The 18,469-nt window shown below is 35.4% G+C and overlaps 1 protein-coding gene across 1 annotated transcript; it reads left to right on the top strand.

The window, feature by feature from the left end:
* The first annotated feature begins 1,653 nt into the window (after positions 1-1,653).
* Positions 1,654-18,119, top strand: LOC306852824 (E3 ubiquitin-protein ligase SH3RF2-like). Its single transcript, XM_079389920.1, has 10 exons — positions 1,654-2,057; positions 4,899-5,165; positions 6,319-6,414; positions 8,497-8,775; positions 13,065-13,186; positions 13,414-13,584; positions 15,244-15,473; positions 16,457-16,743; positions 16,874-17,148; positions 17,412-18,119. The coding sequence occupies exons 1-10, from the start codon at positions 1,713-1,715 to the stop codon at positions 17,590-17,592; spliced, it is 2,253 nt and encodes a 750-aa protein (XP_079246046.1). The 5' UTR covers positions 1,654-1,712; the 3' UTR covers positions 17,593-18,119.
* The last annotated feature ends 350 nt before the right edge of the window (positions 18,120-18,469 follow it).

Here is an 18,469-nt window from a genome sequence, read left to right as displayed (position 1 = left end):
TGTGCAGAACGCAGAGCCAATATTAATGAATAATTTAGCCGGGAGATGTTAACAGGACTTTGGGGTTTAAGGGATGTGTGAAATTGAAATCCCATAGATTCAAAGCAGATGCAGGGTAAAGCAGGAGATGATTTATGCTCTGACTCCAGCAGATCTCCCATCATCATTAGGCTTGTCTTATCTCTCAATAGATCCACTGCTCATTAATCTGTCTGACTGAAGCATATGCCTATTCATGTAGGACGAATCTTATGACTAGGAACTTAGAAACAAGATTAGAAGTTCCCAATGGGGTTGCTTTTATGAAAAACGTGGATGACTAATGGTAAGGTAATGCTATATTTAAAACTGAATTCAATTGCACATGTTCACCACTAGAGGGCGCCAGTATTGTTTTAAAATAAACTCGGACCAATTGCATTTTCTATAATCAGATCTATGTTGATTTCAGCATGTCTCACTTCACCTCAAAAAAATATATATAAAATCAAGTCATGATTGTCTATTGATCTTGATATTTTGAGTATTTGTTTAATTCACTTTTAAAACATTTTCTACAGCCTGATGGGATCTCTATTTTCCATTTAAACCATTCGATTATCAGTAACTACAAAGCTTTTACTGAATGACAGCTTAATTATGGCACAATTTGCAGCACTGTTATTCTCAAAGAGCCTAGTTATTTTTATATTATCATTATATTTATCAAATATTTCACAAATTATCCATTTAATTTGAAAGTTTAATTTATTTAATACTGTCAATTATTATGCATTTCAAAATCACACAAAATTGTATTTTGCCAAATTTAAGTAACAGTAAAAAAAATATTCTATAGAAAATATACAGAAAATAAAACAGCTCACATTATATTTTAACATTTTTTAAAGCTCATCACTGAAAAAAAAAATTAATTGAATTTACTCAATTTTTTAAAGGTAAGTGGTCGCAAACAATTTATTTTAGCTACATTTAAAAAAACTAATTTAGTTGACTAACTTTCAACTTTTTTAATTAAATGTAGCTAAAATAAATAGTTTGTGGCCACTTACCTTAAAACAAATGTTTCAGTGTAAGCACCTTTCATTGACCAAAATGAATGCATTAGTTTAAATATCTCTCTCTAATGATCACTTAATTAATATAGTTGAACTTATACAGGTGTACAGCAGCAATGCAAACATTATTTTGTGTTCAGAAGTGTTTTCAGTCTGTTTCTGAGTCTCAGGGACATTGAGCTGTAAGATGACACCTGCTCCAGTTTAGGGCAGCTCTCTCAGTCGCCCGTGCCATTTTCTCTCTTCTTCTATTCCTACGTGACCACAAGGTATGTGAATGTGTAACTATATTTCAGTACAATGTTCAATTTTATATCTAACTTGTTTTGGCTGCGAAGGTGTTTCATCGCGCGCGACTCACCTGATCTTGATTTCAATCAAAACGTGCTTTTTTGGCTTTCACTGGACCATAAGAGCACAAATGGTTGTAAGCTCAAGTATAGTTACATAACCTAAACATAAACGTGTGTCTGTATTTACAAGTGCTTGGCGTTCACACCTGTTTGCATCTGTTACAGTAGTGTAATGAACAGGTGTTGACGAGAGTACATGGATCAACAGGTTTACAGTGAGAAATCATTAGGTATCTAATATGCACTTGTTTTTAGCTCTGAACACTTTCTGAAACGGTGTCTCAGGTGTGCGTGCTCCTGTATGATGGAGGATCTGGCTGTTTTGAACCTGTTGGAGTGTCCTTTGTGTATGGAGCCTCTGGACGCCTCTGCCAAGGTCTTGCCGTGCCAGCACACGTTCTGTATGGCATGCCTTCAGCAGCACGAGGCTTCACACCCTCATCAGATGTGCTGTCCAGAGTGCAGAGCTGCTGTTCCTGGATCAGTGCAGGAGCTTCCGACCAACCCTCTGCTGCTGAGACTCCTCCAGAGCCTCCAGGATCGGGGTCCGCTGGGCACGCCGAGGGACAGATCTGTCAGATATATCAGCTCGACAGTCCAGGAGGACCTTTTAAGCAGTTACTTTCAAGATCTTCCCAGACAGGGGGTAAGAATACGACGTGCTTTTGTTGCATTAGAGCGTGAGTAATGCTTTGAGACTTAAAAAGCAGCCTTTGTCTTTTTTTTTTTTTTTGTAGCTGCTGTTGGTGTGTTTTGTGACTTGCACTTAAGGCTTGCCTGCATGTCAAGATCAGGCTTGTTTGCTTTTGTTGTAGTGCAGTCAAACGATTAATCGCGATTAATATGTAAATTGTTTGTTTATGTGTGTATATTTATTATGTATATATAAATACACACATCATGCATCTATATTTTTAAGAGAAAGATGTTTGTTTTAAATATTTATGATGTAAATATTTTCTAAATATATGCTGCATGTCTGTATTTATATTAGTGCTGTCAAACGATTAATCGCATCCAAAATAAAAGTTTGTTTACATAATATTTGTGTGTTTACTGTGTATATTTATTATGTATATATAAAGACACACATACAACATATATTTTGAACATTTTTACATGTATATATTTATATTCATATAAATTACATCATATATAAATATATAAGCATAACATCTTTTTATTAAAAATATACATGCGTGTGTGTATTTATATATGCATAAACACACTCATGTTATGTAAAAAAAAATTAATCGTTGACAGCACTAATTTATATATAGTAGTAATCTTTTATTTTAGATGCGATTAATCACTTGACAGCACTAATTAAAAGCTTTTATCTTCTAGGGGTTGTGATGTGATTTGTTTTGATATAGGATATGAATATTTTCAAAACTTTCTCTTGTGTGTATCATATTACACCGTGTCTGTTGTCGTGCCACATCAAACGGAGCACGATTATTTTTCAACAGAGGGATAATTCTGTGCAGTATAAATGATGAAATTTGTAAATCTGTTGTTTTATATGGGAGGTCAGTTTGACAATCTGATCTGCTTAAGAGCCCTATTATCTCTGTGTGTGTTTAACAATGTCCACTGAAACACACTGGGCCTTGGTTTGCTTTAAGTAGGTCAGTGGACTTGAGTTTCATTTGGGAAAAGCCATTGCATTTGCACAGTAATGCTGTTTAGAAGTTTGGGATGCTTTTGAGCTCTGAGGAACCGTTCCCACTGGATTTCTCATTTCAAGCCTTTAATTTAGTATTCATGCATTTGAAGTACTGCAAGATAGTATACAGTAAAGAGCACTGTTAGATGTGTTATTTGAAGAAGTCAATTGTCTTTTAATTCAATTTTTTTATTAATACATCATATAAAATAAATATATTTTTGTATTAATGTTTAACTTTTTCTAATATTGTTTGTCTTTTACAGACTTAAAAACATGATTTTTACAAAATCTAAATATATAAAAAAAGAAATAATATTTTGCATAAAGAAAATACTATCTGTCTAAATCTGTTTAGCTATTAAATTTAGCTTTTTCTTATTATTAAAAAGAGCATAAATTAAAAACAATACAAGAGGTAGACCATAAAGTATTCTTTAACTGTACTGTCAGATCTGCTTTTTAATTTAAACCAGGGGTCTCAAACTTTTTTCTGAGATGTTTTGTACAGGAATCAATTTGCTTTTATTTATAGTCATATATCAGAAAGAAAAATAAATAAATAATAATAATAATAAATTTTTTATATATATATATATATATATATATATATATAAATAAAAGGGTCAAATACAAGATGACACATGTTGGTGTCGGCATCAAATTAAATTTACAAAAGTGATTTTATACATAGAAAGCATATTAAATGCAAGTAAAGTGTCTACTTTAATGTTTCAAATAACATTGTGATAATAAAATGTCAAAATATGGGTGAAATGTTCCATTGTCATTCAGTGTAAAAGATATATTAATGTAAAAATGAATCAACATACTTATTCTGACATGTGCTTATTAAAATATATAAAAGAATAAGTGATCATACTAAATTTTTGTATATTTTAAATGATTAAAAACCAGACAAATGAGTAAAACCTGATATTTAGTAGGACTGGTAGATTTAAGATGAATTAGTTGAATTAATGAATAGTTTTTGGGGGCTGATCTGTTTGATCCTTAAAGAGTGTTTTAATCTCATCTAATGATTCTGTTCTAAATATGCCGGACAAGATTTTTGAAACTATCATTACACTGAATGACATTATAGTGGGTGTCTGCTGTAAATCATGTTAAAAATGTATGATAGTAAATTGTTTTGATAGTAAACCCTTTTTTGTCTTTGACCCATTACCATGTAGTAAAGTCAGTACATCAGTAGCTTTATTTTTGTAATAATTCATATATGTGCCCCTGGACCACAAAACCAGGCATAAGGGGCAATTTTTCAAAATTGAGATTTCATGCATCATCTGAAAGCTAAATAAACAAGCTTTCCATTGATGTATGGTTTGTTAGGATCGGACAATATAGGATAATATGGCTGAGATGCAACTATTTGAAAATCTGGAATCTGAGGATGCAAAAAAATCTAAATATTGAGAAAAATCACCTTTAAAGTTGTCCAGATGAAGTTCTTAGCAATGCATATTACTAATCAAAATGAAGTTGAGATATATTTACAGTAGGAAATTTTCTAAATATCTTCATGGAACATGATCTTTAATATCCTAATGATTTTTGGCATAAAAGAAAAATCAATAATTTTGACCAATGCAATGTATTGTTGGCTATTGCTACAAATATACCCCAGCGACTTAAAACTGGTTTTGTGGTCCAGGGTCACATGTCATCATCAAGTAGAATTGGATATATTTAATGGTCATGACAATTATGGCCTAGAATGGCTTCATTATTTCTATTCGAGTTATGATCCAGATATGTTCTTGACAGTCTTCCTTATGATATTTGTATTTGTTTCAGGTGCAAGCTCAAGCTTTATATGACTTCCAGGGTAACGCAGCTGGCGAGCTCATGATGAAGTCCGGTGACATTATTTACCTGCGCTGGAGAGTGGATGATAACTGGTATTACGGCGAAGGCAGAGACAGCAGCGGTCTGGTTCCGGTGGATGTGGTGAAGGTCATCAGCGAGCAGCCGCTGCCGCTGGCCCTCTGCCGAGCGCTTTATGACTTCAATGCTAACAATCTGGATCCAGGGGACAGCAAGGAATACTTATCCTTCTTCAAGGTTAATCTCGTACTTTATAGACCTACCCATTTCATGATTTCTTCTTCTTTAATCAATGTACCGCCACAATTCATTTGGGTTGGTACAGTGGCCACAAAAACTATTTAGACACTTAAATTATAAATAAATGTCATTGCATTAATAAAACATCAAAGCTAGTGGCATCTGCTAAAATTATTCTAGACGGAGCTCTTCTAAGCTATTTTTGCAATGACCTTTGCAACTTTGACAGCCAGAAAGTATGGAAGCCCATTTCTGCTACAGAATAGAAAAATAAAAATTATAATAATTTTTCTCACAATTCTGAGTTTAAAAATTACAATTCAGACTATTTTTGTCGCAATTCAAGGTGTCAATGGTCATCTTTTGGACACCGGTCAAGTCTGCAGTCTTCCCCATGATTGTGTAGCCTACAGAACTAGACTGAGAGACCATTTAAAGGCTTTTGCAGGTGTTTTGAGTTCATTAGCTGATTAGAGTGTGGCACCAGGTGTCTTCAATATTGAACATTTTCACAATATTCTAATTTTCTGAGATACTGAATTTGGGACTTTCATTAGTTGTCAGTTATAATCATCAAAAAGAAAGGAAATAAACATTTGAAATATATCAGTCTGTGTGTAATGAATGAATCTAATATACAAGTTTCACTTTTTGAATGGTATTACTGAAATAAATCAACTTTTTCATGATATTCTAATGTTATGACCAGCACCTGTATATGTATACACACACACACACTATAAACATGTATTATTCTTATATTCTTTTATGTGTGAGTGAAGTGTCTAAATACTTTTTGAGGCTATTGTATGTTGAATGTATGCATGTTTACTCATTAGTGTGATTCATAATGTGGAACCTGGAAGCAAATAAAGCTAGCTTCTTTGGGCTCTGTAATGTAGCAGTATTGTTAGTCACACCGCAGGACTTGAATTATATAACAGTTTTGACTCAGGCACAGCATCCATTAAAGGACATTTTCCTGGAGTGTTGTTTTTTTCTGAGAGCAGATGGTCCAAATGGGTCTGGAGCTGAGTTAAGGGGGTAATGGGCCTGCAGCAGAGTGATTCAAGCTAAGTAAACGTCTTCAGGGACGTCCTGCTCCCACAGCTGCCTAACACATGCCTATCTCTCTCTCTTCCCCCTGCAGGGAGACAGCATTACTCTTATCAAACAAGTGAATGAAAATTGGGTTGAAGGTAAACTTGGAGACAAAGTTGGGATTTTTCCTTTGCAGCTCACAGAGGTAAGACAACAGGCTTTTATTTTCGATTTCAAAACATGTTGACTCTCCCAAAGAAATCACATGTTCAGATCATATTTAACCACAATAATAATAAAACAATTAAACAAGAAATAATATTTTGCATAAATAGTTAAATTTTCACCACAATGCAAAAATAGTGGACAGTTTTTTTTTTTTTTTTTTTTTAATTACTATTTTAAAATGAGCATTCATTTTACAACTGCATATATTGTTCAAGTTTATTTGTATAGCGCTTTTTACTATACAAATCATTGCAAAGCAGCTCTACAGGAAATTAAGTTTCCATAATATATTTATATATTGCAGAACCTTAATATATTTAACTTATGGCAACATTTGGTAATTCTGTATGTTGTCTGAGCGTTGGCATCCTCTTAGGTCCTCTGAGGGGTTGGCATTATCTTTTCTCAGGTGTTCGGTCATCTCAGATCATTTAAGGGTTGGATCCAGACTGAAGCTTCTGTAATTCCTAGTTACCACGGGATGTTAAACAAATAGAGACATAATTAGCGTAGCTGCTATTCCATCTAAGCAAAAATTATTTGACGTGACATCAAAAATGACATCAGCATAACAATGAAAACTAATCCTGTATTTTCTAATAATATTACCAAGGGGCAACATATATATTGTAAATAGCAGAGGACCTAGGACAGATCCTTGTGGTACTCCATACTTTACTGGTGATAATTGAGATGACTCCCCATTTAAATGAACAAAGTGGTAGCGATCGGACAGGTAGGATCTAAACCATCTTAAAGCCTGCCCTTGAATACCAGTATAGTTTTGTAATCGATCTATGATTTTTTCATGGTCTATAGTGTTGAGCGCAGCACTAAGATCAAGTAATACTAGCAATGAGGTGCAGCCTTGGTCTGAAGCAAGAAGCAAATCATTTGTAATTTTAACAAGTGCAGTTTCTGTACTATGATTGGGCCTGAAACCTGACTGAAATTCTTCATAGAGATAAGAGGCTTAATAACCGCCAGCTTGAATGGTTTTGGGACGTGAACTAAAGATAACGATGAGTTAATAATATTGGGAATCGGTTCTTCTGCTACAGGTAACAACTCTTTCAGTAGTTTAGTGGGTACAGGATCTAATAAACATGTTGTTGCACTGATAAGTTTATTTAGCTCTTCCTGTCCTATAGTTGTAAAGCACTGCAGTTTTTCTTTGGATGCGATGAATGAAGCTGAAATACTAGACGCAGTAAAATCTACATTTGATATTGTATTTCTGATGTTATCTATTTTATCAGTAAAGAAATTCATAAAGTCATTACTATTAAACTGTGAGGGAATATTTAGATCGGGTGGCGTGTGTTTATTTGTTAGTCTAGCCACTGTGCTAAATAAAAACCTTGGATTGTTTTGGTTATTATCTATGAGTTTGCGGATATGCTCTACCCTGGCAGCTTTTAGAGCCTGTCTATAGCTGGACATACTGTTTTTCCACGCAATTCTAAAAACTTCCAAGTTAGTTTTTCTCCATTTGCGCTCAAGATTACGAGTTTCTTTCTTGAGAGAATGGGTATAACTGTTGTACCATGGCGCAGTACGTTTTTCGCTAACCTTTTTCAATTTGAGGGGGGCAACAGCTTCTAATGTATTAGAGAAGATAGTGCCCATGTTGCTAGTCATTTCGTCTAGTTAAGGAATGCATTTCATTATCCGTGCACTGGATTATATCTGAGGTTATTCAGGTAAAACAGCCAGCCTCGCTCTCAACGCCACTCGGGCATCTGAGCAGCCAGGCGTGAAGGCACAGTAATGCTTTCTTTTACTTCGGTGGCAGAGCAGCTCATCATGGGAACAGAGAGGGGGAGCGTCACTCCTCCTGCCCACATGTGCTGCACCAGTCCATCTTAACGCCACGCTACTCAGATCTTCAGCTCCAGCTGCCACTTATATAGGAAGTTTAGGGCGAGCAGGTGGGACTAACAGCACTTTTCTTTCTGACAAACTCAGGCGCAGCAGGTAGAGAGGCTTACGCAACCCAGCATGGCTTTATTGTGCATCTCTGCTTCTTTTTAAACCCCTTTTGTGTTTCCCGCTGCAGCCAAATCCGGCGGCGTACAAGCTTCTAGAAAAACGCAAAAGGAGGGATTCTGTGGAGTCGCAGCCACGGAGCGGAGGCAGGGTAAACGCCGATGCTTGCGTCCCCAGGCGGATCGCTGGAGCGTCTCACAAGTCAGCCAGGCCTCCAAATGTCAGTCTCCTGAACAGCCTGAACTATCCTCACATCAGCTCCAGCGCACAGCCGTCCTCCAGCAAGACGCCACAACTCGCTACAATTAACAAGCCACGTCTGAGGAGCTCTCGCAGAAACGTGCCTAAGGTGAGCAGCCCCTGTGTTTGTTTGTGTGGGAATGATGATTGGCTGTTTATTTGCTGTGCAGACATGATATTAGTTAGACGTGCATGCTACACTAAATGATAAGAGTGAGTTTAACATCCTATTCGGGTTCACGAGAGAGGTGATGAGTCAGAGATGTTTTGTTTTTGTTGTCTGTGGTTCTTGTATAGACAAGGAACGATTTTTATAATATCTTAATGTGTGCATGATGCAAATGTGGCTGCTTCAGTCTCAGATTGTCACACATTTGATTGAATTTTGTGTACATAATGTGTGTGTGTGTGCTGTGTATATTTATTATGTGTATATATAAATACACATGCATGTATATGTTTAAGAATAAAGTTCTGTTTATATAATATATTTATATGAATGTAAATATTTTCAAAACGTATACGGTATGTGTGTGTCTTTATATATACATAATAAATGTACACAGCACACACGCATTATATAAATAATTTTTATTATTTTGTATGCGCTTAATCACAATTAAGCGTTGCCCAGCACTAGAAACAATGCATTGAAATCCCCTAAAACGAGCTGATCCCTGGATTTTCCTGACTTTCCCCTCAAAAACGGGTGCAAGTATTTCTCTCCTCTGTCGGTATGAGATGTTTTCCTATGTGCGAGGAAGCCAGCGTGTTTTTGAGAGCTAAAAATGCCCCATTCTCTGTTGCTGCTTTACAAGCTCATGACTCATATAGAGTTACATAACACTTTCCTCTTATCTGGTTGAAAGGTTCATTCCTCTCCATCGAGCAGTGTCTCTCTCTCTCGCTCTCCTCCTGCCATCAGCTGTGTCATTAATAGAAGGCGAGGAGAACATCACATCACGGAGAGACGAGTCACTCGACTTACGACTTGCCCAGGGCTAGTTAACACTGGATTTCTTGCATTATTTGTGTTTTTTTATTCAGATTGTGCAACGCTCTTAAGTCACAGGAAACATGCTCACTGTTTCTGACTCAGTAGCATCTATTCTGATGCGAAAGGAAATATTTAAAGCAATAGTTCACCTAAAAATAAAAATGACATAATTGTTTACTCATCGCCGGTGCAAACCCATCATGCACATAATGGAACGCAAAAGAAGGTATTGCAGAATCTGCTGGCTGCTCCATGCAATGAAAGTGAATTGAGTCTGGTGCTGTAGAAGTGCGGGATATTGACAAAACATGATATCTCAATATATCTTATTTGACAGATTTATTTTTGATAATTATAATTAAACAATATTTTTCTGTGTTTTAATACTGGTACCTTGGCTGGTTTAGGCCTGTCATGGATAAATAAGCATGACACTCAAAGTGCCAGTAGGTGGCGACAAGTCCCTGTCTTAATGAGTGATTCATTAAATCATTCATTCAAACAAGTTTGCATTTCGTTGCCTTGTACCTTACATGTGCAATGACAATAAAGTTGAATCTAATCTAATCTAGAAACTAAGTGACTGTTTTTTTCAAATGCATCATTGACTCAAATGATTTGTTCAAAAACAGATTTATTTGGTAAGGAATCACCGCAGTGTTGCTCTGAGATGCATAAATTATCCAGCTTTGATTGAAACTATTTTTTTTGGCGAAACAGAAAAGTACTCCAATGTTTGATCAAATGTGCAGATGGACTCCTGAACTTTTGCTTTTTAACTGGAGCTTTATATTTTAACCGGTATTTTTGCTTATTGCATATTTTTGCATTTTTAGTCTCAGTGGTCTAATACTAGAATAGTATTAGACCACTGAGAATGGAGGATAATTTTCTTTCGATTATAATGTCACAGCAAAAATGTAATGATCCCAAAAATAGGCTTCTTAGTGGAAAATATAATAAAAAAATATATATATATAACCAGATATTTCTTACTATTTTGCACTTTCTAAGTCTTTATGCAATATAGAATATACAATAATTAAAATTATTATTATACAATAAGTAAAAATCACTCATAAATTACAGTGTGACGTTAAATCGTCGTCATTACTTCGTCATTACCCTTATCGTTTCTGTTTAACGTCACGATTAAATTCAGAACAGCATAAACGATCCAGCTTTGATTGAAACAATGTTTTTGGCGAAACAGAAAAAATCAGACAATATTGTGTTTAAAATGTAACTCGCCCAATATTAACTTCGTTTGTTGAACTGTTGGATAAAATTAATACCACATTTGCGATCATGCTCAGGTGCTAATATTTAGGAAAATATCTGTTGCTTGTCTGATATTATTTAGCTATATAAATATAAAAAATAAAAACCCATGCAGGGGTATTTTTTACTTAATTGCTGAGTAATTTTAACTGGATTTTCATCACGCAGCCAATGCGGGTTTCTGTTAGTTTTTTTGCAAAGTGAGTGAAATATTCCATAATATCAGCTCGCATATCATTTACAATATTATCACAGACGATGAATGTCGCACACCCATAGCTGTACCATAAAAATAGTCGCGGGCATAAGAGGTCCATTGTCAAATTTGCAGTCCCTTTCAAACCAAGTGGCTTTATGTTTAACAGTTTGAGCTCAAAATTTGTGTGGGGAAATCTTCGATGTGGATTTTGCAAACAACGGTAAATGTGACATACAGTATATACAGGTTATTAAAAATCATTGGAGGTGTGAGGAGCAGACTGAAACTTCAAGTCATTATTATTTGCTTAAACTCTTCCCTTACTTTGTAGATCTCTAATCGCATTCGTGCTGAATGACATGCTTTGTCAGGTTTAACTGAATGATGGCGGTCTGTTGTTAGTGTTCATGTAATAGCTGTCTACTTTGAATCTGAAGTTGACTACCACTGAGACAGAAGATACAATATCTGTGCCTAAAATATCCTAAACATTTCTTTTTTGACACAAGTAGTAGTAGTTGTAGTAGTCTACTACATGGTAAAAACTAATAAAAAGTTTTACCAACAAAAAACCCTCAAATTTTATGTTTAATTATGTTATTGCAATTATTAATGAAATTGACTAGCAATTTCTGTGTGAAAATAGTTTCTAAGTAAATCCTACACCAGAATTTCAGTGCAATATAATGTGGGACCAAACTGACTTAAAATACATGCTCTATTGTACTAATTTTAAGATACAATTGGATCACAGCACTACTTACTGTGTATGAATCACCTATGCTGTATTTCTCATTTGTAAGTCACATTGAATAAAATGTGTTAATGTCTAACTCTAGGCCTTCTGTGGCAGTGCTGATGTAACTAAGCTGTAATCACCTGCTCTCTTTGAGATAATTATGGGACATACTGTAGGTGTAAGTGATTAAGAGAGGCGTGGAAATTGTCAAAGTAACAGAATTCACAGATCGGTCCCTTGTTTCATCATGCTTTTGTAATGAACTAATATTAGACTGGATCTCAGTTTAAGAGGAAGATTCATGACTCCGCTGCCCAGATGAACACATGGCCTTATAGTATTAGTCGTTTGTTATCAGTGCTATAGTCTCAGTCTGAGTCATGTTAGAGATGTTTTATTTGCTCTTATGCAAGAGAACTACAAAATGACTCTTTTTGAAACTTTTTACTATATACTTAATGTGTCAATCATTAGCAGTATTCAGTGAGCAAAAGTTCCTGATCTTTTAATTTTGCTTTGTTTGGTTTTACAGTCTTGTTTATAGTTTTTGCTTTCTTTTTGTTTTTTGCTGTTTTATGTTGTTTTTATTATTTTTTTTTGTTTATTTAGATTGTTGCAGTTTTATTTTAGTTTTTAGTCTTGTCTTTTTGTTTAATTTTGTTTTCGTCTTATGTTGTTTTGGTTTGTTTTTGTGTTGTATTTAGTCTTGTCGTTTAAATTAATTTTATTTTTTATCTGTCTAGTTTTGCTTTGTTTTTAGTCTTTTCCTTGTATCTTGTTTTTTGTTTTGCTTCATTTTTGTCTTGTCTTTAGTCTACTTTGTTTCAGCTTGTTTTTACTTTTGCTTTGTTTTTGCCTTTTTGTTTTTAGTCTTGTCATTTTGTTTTGTCTTGTTTTTGTTTAGCTTTGTTTTTGTTTTATTGTTGCTCATCTTTTTTTGTTTTGTGTTGTTTTTCATCTTGTCTTTTGTCTCTTTGTTTTGAGAATTAGTTATCGTGAAGTTATTCAAAACTATACTACTTACCATTTAACACATGCAAACTATATATTATCAGAATGCTACATAAGCATGAACGTTTGGAGTTCAACAAATGTTGTGCTACAGTTGTATTGAAGAGATTACATTGCTGTCAGTGTCTGCACAAGATAAGACAATTACCAGTTACTTTCTGGCTATTACAGAGAGACAGAACAATGAACGGTGAAAGTCCGCCGACCATCACCATGGCACTGACTAACCCTCAGGCGTCCCCCCTGCCGTCAGAGAGCAAGATGTCTGCCACCCAGCAGCTCTCCATCAGTGTGTAAGTGTTTCTAAGATCATTATCGGTACAATACAATACAAGTTTAGTTATTTACACATTTAAAAACATCTTGGACAATCATCTTAAAGATTACATTGCATTTAAAGCAAAAAAAAAACCCCAAAAACATTTTATCTGTTTAATTACTGTGAGTGAGTAAATAATGACAGTAGCTTCATTTTTGGGTGTTTGGTTGAACTATTTCTTTAACTTGATGATATGTTCAGGTGTGCTGCGCTGTATTCCTACTCACCTCATCGCTCTGAAGAGCTGGAACTGAGGAAAGGTGAAATGGTGGGAGTTTATGGGAAATTCAGAGAGGGTTGGCTGCGTGGACTGTCTCTCAGAACAGGCAAAGTAGGGATCCTGCCGGCCAACTATGTTACACCTGTGCTCAGGTGAGCAGAAGAACAGTTCATAGTACAGTTGGGCGACATATAACAACAACTCTGCAAAACATACCACTGCTTTCTTTCTCCTCTTCGTCTCCTTACTAGGGGTGTGAGATATTGGCAAAAAATTATATCTTGATATTTACTGGGATTTTTTTTCGATAACTAGGACTAGTCTTAATACCCAAACAGGTCTTAAGACTAGTCCTAGACTAAAATAAATGTTAGAGCTGTCTAAACTGAAAAAAAGCTTGCACTGACATATCTTAAAATACATCAGTGCCATTGTTTGGTCTTAAAATGCACACAAGTAAGGCTTTTTAGTAAGGCAAGTTTGACGAAACTACTTAAATGTCCTATTTTAAGAAAGGCCTAGTCCTGGCTTAATCTAATCCCTGTCCGGGAAACTGTCCCTATATTGCTTAGTGCGTTTTTGTGCTGGTACTAAATAAATAAGATAAATAAATATGACACTAACTGCCAGTAGGTGGCAGCAAATCCCCGTCTTAATGAGTGATTCATTGAATCATTCGCTCAAACAATTCGTTCAAAGCGGCTGATTCATTTAGAAATGAAGCAAGAGTGACTGTCTTTTGGATCATTGACTCAAATGATTAATTCAGGAACAAAACACTGCAGTTTCTCTGAGACACACAAATGTTCTTCTGTGGATTTGTTTGAAAGGATTTTCATTGGCGAAACAGAAAAAAATACATTATTGTGTCTAAAATGTAACTCACTCAATATTAACCTCTTGTTTGTTGAACTGCTCATGCGCTGATATTTCTGAAAACAGCTGTTGCCTGTGTGATATAAATATAAAAACAAAAACCTATACAGGGATATTTTTTGTTTCATAACTTGGATTTTAGGGTCATTCTAACTGCATTCTAGTAGTTTTCATCACGCAGTCAATGCTTTTGGACTCTCAAGACTGGTTTCTGTTTGTTTTTTTGCAAAGTGAGTGACATTCTCGATAATGTCTGCTCACATATCGTTAAAACAACAATTGCTATATTATCGCAGACAGTAAATATTGCACACCCCTACAGTCCTTACATTATTTAATATGTTAAAAACACTGTTAAAAATATGTGCCCCTGGAGCACAAAAGCAGTCTTAAGTAGGGGTCAAAATTATTGATTTTTCTTTTATGCCAAAAAATTATTAGGATATTAAGAAAAGATCATGTTCCATGAAGATATTTTGTAAATTTCCTATCATAAATATATTAAAACTTCATTTTTGATTAGTAATATGCATTGCTAAGAACTTCATTTGGACAACTTTAAAGGTGATTTTCTCAATATTTAGATATTTTTGCACCCTCAGATTCCAGATTTTCAAATAGTTGTATCTCAGACAAATATTGTCCGATCATAACAAACCATACATCAATGGAAATATTATTTATTCAGCTTTCAGCTGACGTATACAGTTTGAAAAATGACACTTATGACTGGTTTTGTGGTCCAGGGTCACATATTCATATAGGTTCTTCAGGTCAGTTTATTGGTGCATGGGTTCTTTAAAGTCACAGTACATGTTAGAAATGCAATGTTTTTATAGACCTTTTTAGTTCTAATTAGAACCGTTTTTGTTTTACAAGCACAAACTTATTATCTTGATAATCAAGGTTACAGTAATATACTGACTTTCCCACAGGACATCTGCAAGGTTTCTCGAACAAACCAAACCTGCCATTCCTAATACAAGTACAGTATCAACAAAACGCCACACCCCACACAAGCCGCAGGCTGTTGTCCTGGCACTAGACCGAGTAAACGCCGACACCCCTTCAGCTACAATGGCTGTGATGTCATCTGGCAGTTCGCAGCTGGGTGGAAAGCAGGGATGGAGCACAGTGAGACGCACCCTGCACGCCACACACAGGGGTGAGAGCCAACGAGCCCCGACACGCCGGGACAAATTAAATCAGCTTTTATTGTTGCACTTGCAACTGTTCTATATGGGGAAAACTAGTCCAAATTGTGTTTATGTCATTTTAAGCCAATATACATTTGATATGTTTTTGAAATATATCTATTCTGCTCACCTACACTTTAAAAAAATAAAGGTTCTTTATTGGCATCAATCGTTCTACGAAGAACCTTGAACATCCATGGAACCTTTCAAATGCAGAAAAGGTTCTTTATAGTCGAAAAAGCTTCTTTAGATTTTTAAAACATTCTTAAAAATGGTTCTTTTAGGAAATGTTTACTGAAAGGTACTTTGGGGAATGAAACATGGTTCTTCACTGCAAAAACACCCTTTATTTTTAAGAGTGAAGGCTGCATTTTATACATCAAAAATGCTATAATATTGTAAAATATTTTTGAAAAACTTTCTATTTGAATATAGTTTAAAATGTAATTTATTTCTGTGATGCAAAGCTGAATTTTCAGCATCATTACTCCAGTCTTCAGCGTCACATGATCCTTCAGAAATCAGTCTAAAACGCTGATTTGTATATAAGAATGATTTCTGAAGGATCATGTGATCATGTAATGATGCTGAAAATCACAGAAATAAACATTTACATTTTAAACTTTAGAAAAGAGTTAATAATATAGAATATAGTTTAGTAATAGACTTTTCTATATTACTGTTTTACTGTATTTTTAATTATTTCAAATAAATGCAGCCTTGGTGAGCACTTCTTTTAAAAACATTAAAAAGAAACTTATTCCAAACTTAGTGCATCTGTATGGACACATTTTAGATTAATGAATACATTAATTTTCAGTTCATTTAGATTGAACAATTGCATATGGTAATTTTCTCTCTTCATATATTTTAAAATTTTTCATTGTGAAATTGGCTTCTGCAGCAGGTGTGTTATTCAGTCTGATATATTTCTGCTCTGCCTTTTCTTTAGGCTTGCCTCATCACGGAAACTACAATTCAAATTCAATCATAAGCCTTCAGCCTCCACCTCAGGATTTGGGGCAGATCTATACTTTCGGTCGCTCACCCGTTCTTCCCAAAAAGAGAAACGGTTTGTTCTCAAACCCCATGAAGGCGCAGCATTGGGCATATGAAACCACAGTTCCCTCTGCTGGTGGATATCAAACGGTCAGCAGGGACCCAGTTCAGAAGGAGACCACCACAGCACCTCAGTCCATTCTGGTCAAACCAGACGCTCATAAGCACAATACAGAGAAGGTAAAACATCTCCTGCAAACGTTTAAGGATTAGAAGTTGTGTTGCTCTAGGATTTAATGAGATGTTTCATCCTTAAATTCTCTAAAATGTTTAAACGAATTACATAAGAATCTATGTTTTGTTCTTTTAGCCAGTAAAGTCAGTGCGGTTCCTGACTCATGATGCTCCTCAGACATCAAAAATGGCATCCACCTCACCTGCAGGACAAATCTCTAGTTCCCAGCCTGGTCTTTCGGCTCTAGACCACTGGAACCCTTCAGCCATCTTGGGTCGGGATGGAAGTACATTAGTTTTTAAAGACACAAAAACACCCAGAAAGAGCACAAGCCCGGATCATGCTTCAATGAACTGCCTCTCGCTAAATATGAAGCCAGTACTGATCAACAACCAGTCCGGCTCTAATAGGTGGGTTTTCTTGAGTGTGTCTTTAAAGGAAGTATTGCGTTATCTAATCAAATGGCTCGCAATGAGTGGTATATTTTTTCTCACATCGGAAAATTGTCAGTTAGCAGATACAGTATTTTTACGAGATTTATCGAGATAATTCACCGAAACTGTTTTAACAGAAAAAAACATTTCCTGTCAGAATGTGAATAAGCAATTAGATATCCTGTATAGCACATCCTGGCGTTTGGTGCATTCTGACCGGCTAATGTTGCTTTTTTCAGATTTAGGGTTATGAAAGGTTACAACGCTAAAACGGATGCAGAGCTCACTCTGACGGAAGGAGAAATCGTCGTCGTTCAGAGGCCTCGAGCAGACGGGAGGATTCTCGTGACCCAGGAGATCAGTGGAAAAACAGGCCTTTTCCACAGCAGCGTTCTGGAGATCCTAGACAAACTACTTTGAGTGCCACAGTTCCTTCTGCACATGGTCTTTGTCCAGTGCTGTGATTATAGTCGCACCGTTTTAGCCTGTTGTGTCATAAACCTAAATTAAAAGCAATATCCTGTGTGCTTAAGTATGACAAATCAAGTCTTGTTTCATGCACACCCACTTGGCACAAAAACTAGGTTTTTCCTTCATCATTAGTCAGTTCTGACAGATAAACGTGCCTTTTTGTATGTTGAATCACTGTTTGCACTTTTAGATGTGGTGAGAGGTGGGGAAGTTTGTTAATTCTAGGAAACTGAGTATCTTTGACTGTTGGATAAAGGGAGGTCTACTGATGACTTGCTCAAGACTGTCTTTCACGCACAAAATCCTGTCGTCTCAATACAGTAATGGTGGATTTGTTTTGTTGTATAAAACGTCATAGCATCTATATCCTGACGATGGAATTCTTCAGCTCCTGTTCTCAGTCCCTTTTTTGGGGGGAATGTTGGGAAAATTGTTAAACCAATAATAATAAACAAAGAATTCAGAATTTTCTACGGATTGGGCGTTTTTTGTTTTTTTTTGCTTTTTATTGAATTGGATTTAGAGCTGATGATATCGTTTACGTTAAACATTTTCTCCTTTTGCATACAAATATACAACAGCAGCCACTTCATATCAGAGAATGCACACTAAAGTAGGATAAAAAATTACAAATAATTCAGTAACAATGGGATTAACACTGATAATAATAAACATTTCAGATTGAGAAAAGGATAAGAATATTAAATGATTGTTTAGGCAAATAGCCTATATTGGCTATTAAGTGATTACATGTAATCTGTATTATGTAATCAGATTCCAAAAATTAAGTATTTCTAATTAGATTCAATCAAAAATCAATCTTTTT

The sequence above is a fragment of the Barbus barbus genome, assembly GCF_936440315.1.
Source record: "Barbus barbus genome assembly, chromosome: 33".
Taxonomy (NCBI): domain Eukaryota; kingdom Metazoa; phylum Chordata; class Actinopteri; order Cypriniformes; family Cyprinidae; genus Barbus; species Barbus barbus.
Note: the sequence above shows the minus strand (reverse complement) of the source record. Positions and strands in the feature narration are given on the sequence as shown.